Source organism: Microtus ochrogaster, chromosome 26, assembly GCF_000317375.1.
Source record: "Microtus ochrogaster isolate Prairie Vole_2 chromosome 26, MicOch1.0, whole genome shotgun sequence".
Lineage (NCBI taxonomy): Eukaryota > Metazoa > Chordata > Mammalia > Rodentia > Cricetidae > Microtus > Microtus ochrogaster.
Window position 1 is genome coordinate 15,421,259 of NC_022025.1, and position 3,727 is coordinate 15,424,985.

Below are 3,727 nucleotides of genomic sequence, written 5' to 3' on the forward strand. Positions count from 1 at the left end.
GTGTTACTTTTTGGTGAGGTTTAGGCAGTGTAGCCCTTCCAGAGAAAGTATGTTAAGGAGGTGAGCTGTGATATTAAAAAGACCTGTAACACTTTCAGTTTATCCTCTGTATTTCAAGCTCTCCACTGAGGATGTGAGCTCTCTACTCCCTGATCTGCTTCCACTCTTCTCAGGCTTGACGGACTCATGCTGCTGGACCAGTGAGACCATAGAAACCTTTATTCTGTAAGTTGTTTTCATCGTGCTATGTTGTCACGTCAAGTGATAGTAACTAACACCCCTTCCATCCCTCCTAACTTACAGTCAGGCCTTCTGCTTCTTGTACATGTAGAGGGCAGAGACACCGATTACCAGTAGCATTTTGGGTACAAGGAGCACAGCTACAAGGAATTCAGCAGAATCTGATGTCTTCAGTTCTGGAAATCAAGTGGAGGGAGGAACCATTAGAGAGGACACAAGGAGTTTATCATCAGAGATCTTTACCTGGGTCATTTATGCACCCAAGCCCACCAAAACTCTGAGGATTTTGAATTTCTGCCCTATCCCAGCTTCAGTATTTCAAAAAAGATGTTATAGTAAAGATATTTCCAGTTCCCTGATGGCCCTACAACAGGTCACCATGTTGCCCTTCTAAAGAGACTAGGTAAGAATTTGTACTCAATGCCACATAGCACTTGCTTTTATAAATAAAAGTACCCATAAAGAAGCTAGACCCTCAAACTGTACCTTTTGTGATTATTACTAACTTTTTGAAATTTAATAAACTAGAGAGTTTGACATGTAGCAAGTCCAAAGCCAAATTATCTTGGGCCATATTCAGTCCTCTTAATAGCCATATATTGCTTTCCTATGTACTTGACATAACAGTTTTGTGAGAATTAGATAAATAATTTAAATGTACAAGCAGAATATTAGTTTTCCTTTAGAATGTATTAACTTAGCAGACAACTAGCTTTCACTAACCAAGATACCAAGGGTGTCATCAGATGGCATCTGACGCCTCTACCAGGGTTCTCTGCTGTGTTGTAACCCACCGCTTCCATGTTTCTACCAACTTAATGTGACAGTGTCTTGACTTACGGCTTTCTTTGTTTTGTTCCTGCAAAAATTGCTTAAAAATTCTTCTACAGTGACCTTTGAGGTGACCTAAATCTATGTTCCTGGGCACGATCACCCATATTTTGATCTAGAATGAACTATTATGGTTTAAGGATTACTATTTACTCTTCATTGTGGAAGCTGATCTGTAGGTAGGCTCACAAGGTTAGTGGGATTCAGGAAGCTCCTCACTGCTGGTATCTAGGAAGATCCCCGGGACACTGTCCTTGGACAAGACAGGCTCAGTCTCTCAATTACCTAGCAATAGCTTTGACAGGACATGCACACAGAGATGGTCCATTGGAAGAAAGACAGTTGACACGGTATCTTGTTTATATAAATCATCCTGAAAAAAAATCCAGGTTTGTGGCATAAGGGAGCCTGGTGAATTGGCAAACAGCCTGATCAAAGCACTTGCTGAAAACGTGCAGATGAAGGACCAAGACTCTATAGATGAGTCTATAAGAATAGATGTCATGGGGGCTGGAGAGATGGCTCAGTGGTTAAGAGCATTGCCTGCTCTTCCAAAGGTCCTGAGTTCAATTCCCAGCAACCACATGGTGGCTTACAACCATCTGTAATGAGGTCTGTTGTCCTCTTCTGGCCTGCAGGCATACACACAGACAGAATATTGTATACATAATAAATAAATAAATATTTAAAAAAAAAGAATAGATGCCATGGTTTGGTGCCTCAGCTACTATACAGCCCATGTCCACCCCAGTGTAGATGCCTTCTAAATTTCTCTTGTTCAGGAGAGAAGCGATGTTTTTAATTTTGAAATTAATGAAAGGTTAAAATTTGGTTTTAGGAATAGAAACAGATTGGTTAGGTTGTACATTGATTGTAGTGATTGCCTAACATGTAAGATTAGTTGGGTTCCTAGGTTCGATCCCCAGCACAACAGCAACTACAACAGCAGCAGCAACAACAACAACAAGCAACCAGTCAATGCCTATAATACTAACACTAGCAAGGTGTCAATAGAAGGATCAGATTGTGAGTTCTTACTAGCTCAGGTTTCCTGTGACTTTGTCTATAACTGGTAGTTGTAAATGTCCACCTACCTCAAGCTGGACTTTTTTAGGAAGAACATTTCAGCTAAGGAATTGTACAGATATGATTGGTCTGTTAGTGTATCTGTGACCACACAGACAGTAAAGAGAGTGTGGTTAGCACCATTTCATTAGACACAGGGTTCCACACTGTGTAAGAAGAGTCCTTGGGATCAATACTGCAGCTTCAGTCATACTAAGTACCTGCTCTATTCCAAGGTGATAGCTGTGTCCCAGACACAGACATTAACTATTATAACTATTTTTGTTTTGTTTTTTGGGTCTTTTTTTTTGGCAGGATTTGTCCTTCTGTTTTATTCCTTGTTCTATGGTCTCCAGAGTTTAGCAAAGATCCCTACCAGTAAATGAGGAAGGGCAAAGCCAAGTGTGATTGTCAGTCTGGACAAAAAGGCAATTATCAATGTATTTTATATTTTCTATCATTTGCTTTGCTGGCTTCCTCTGGAAACCTTGCAAATCTAGGGAAAATATTTTTACATCTACATTTATAGTAACTCAGGAAATAACATGACAGAAGGGCCACAAAGCTGGAACCCTTCCTACTTCTCCCAGTCATTTGTTCTTTACTTCTTTTATCTACACACTAATAGATCTCATCTGTGCCAAGCCTGAATTTAACATTGAGAGCTCACTAGTCTGTATTTCTAAATGGGCTTCAGTCAGACTTAGTTTGAGGTTGAAAATAGTGATTACCCTCTGCAGAAAAAGCTAAAGGTGGTTCATGTCCTCAGTGTTAATCATAAGAGACACAGAAGCTTGTTGAACAGACAGTAACACTCCCTGGTTGAAGGCATACATTTGAGTGGACTAGTGGGAGGAGGGCAGTGTGCTGTGCAGATGTCCTGTGCTGAGGTTAGTATGTGTGACAGGCTGCATTTGGAAATATCATACACATTTGTATTTCTACATATGTGGTTCCTCAAATGTGCATCAAACCAGGAATGTAATCAAGTGTCTTTAAAGTCAATCTACCTAAGCATGAGCACTCCTGATGTCCCTCTAGGTTTGAGGGGCCAGTCACTATTTATCAGGAGTTTCTGGCCATCTTGACATTGTTTAGCTTCCAGTAACCAAACCTTTGGTGGGATTAATATCAGACTACACATGGGTGGACAATTTACACAGGCCAAATGACAAAACTCATCTTACCCCAAAAGGTGATTAATTTGCATCCCGATCTTCATCTAATGAGAATCAATGTCCCCTTCCATAAAAACTGAGCAATTTCATCACCATAGAAAAATGAAAATGAAGGTAGAACCCTATGCCTAAGTAGGTGTTTGCAAATCCTATGTATCACTGCAGCTGTTACTAGATGTGAGATCATATATTTATTCTTTGCCATTGTAAGCTGTAGCAAAATCCAGAAAGGTGTAAGATGGCATGCCTCTAGATCGTCCCTGCCCCTACTCTGAAAAACCTATGTGAGGAGCACAGTCTCTGTACTAGTAGTTCTCAACCTTCCTAATGGTACAACCCTTTATTCCTCATGTGGTGGTGGCCATCAACCATAAAATTAAATATTTATTTATTCATTTATTTATTATGTATAC

At 40.1% G+C, this 3,727-nt stretch overlaps 1 protein-coding gene across 1 annotated transcript in view; it reads right to left on the bottom strand.

The window, feature by feature from the left end:
- Window positions 1–303: 303 nt before the first annotated feature.
- LOC101996899 (tyrosine-protein phosphatase non-receptor type substrate 1-like) overlaps window positions 304–3,727 on the bottom strand; it is a gene marked incomplete at its 5' end in the record, with an annotated part of 13,194 nt that continues 9,770 nt past the window's right edge. The window contains one exon of the mRNA XM_005358395.1: window positions 304–416. Coding sequence (XP_005358452.1) covers window positions 304–416 — 113 coding nt within the window. The remainder of the gene's footprint in view (window positions 417–3,727) is intronic.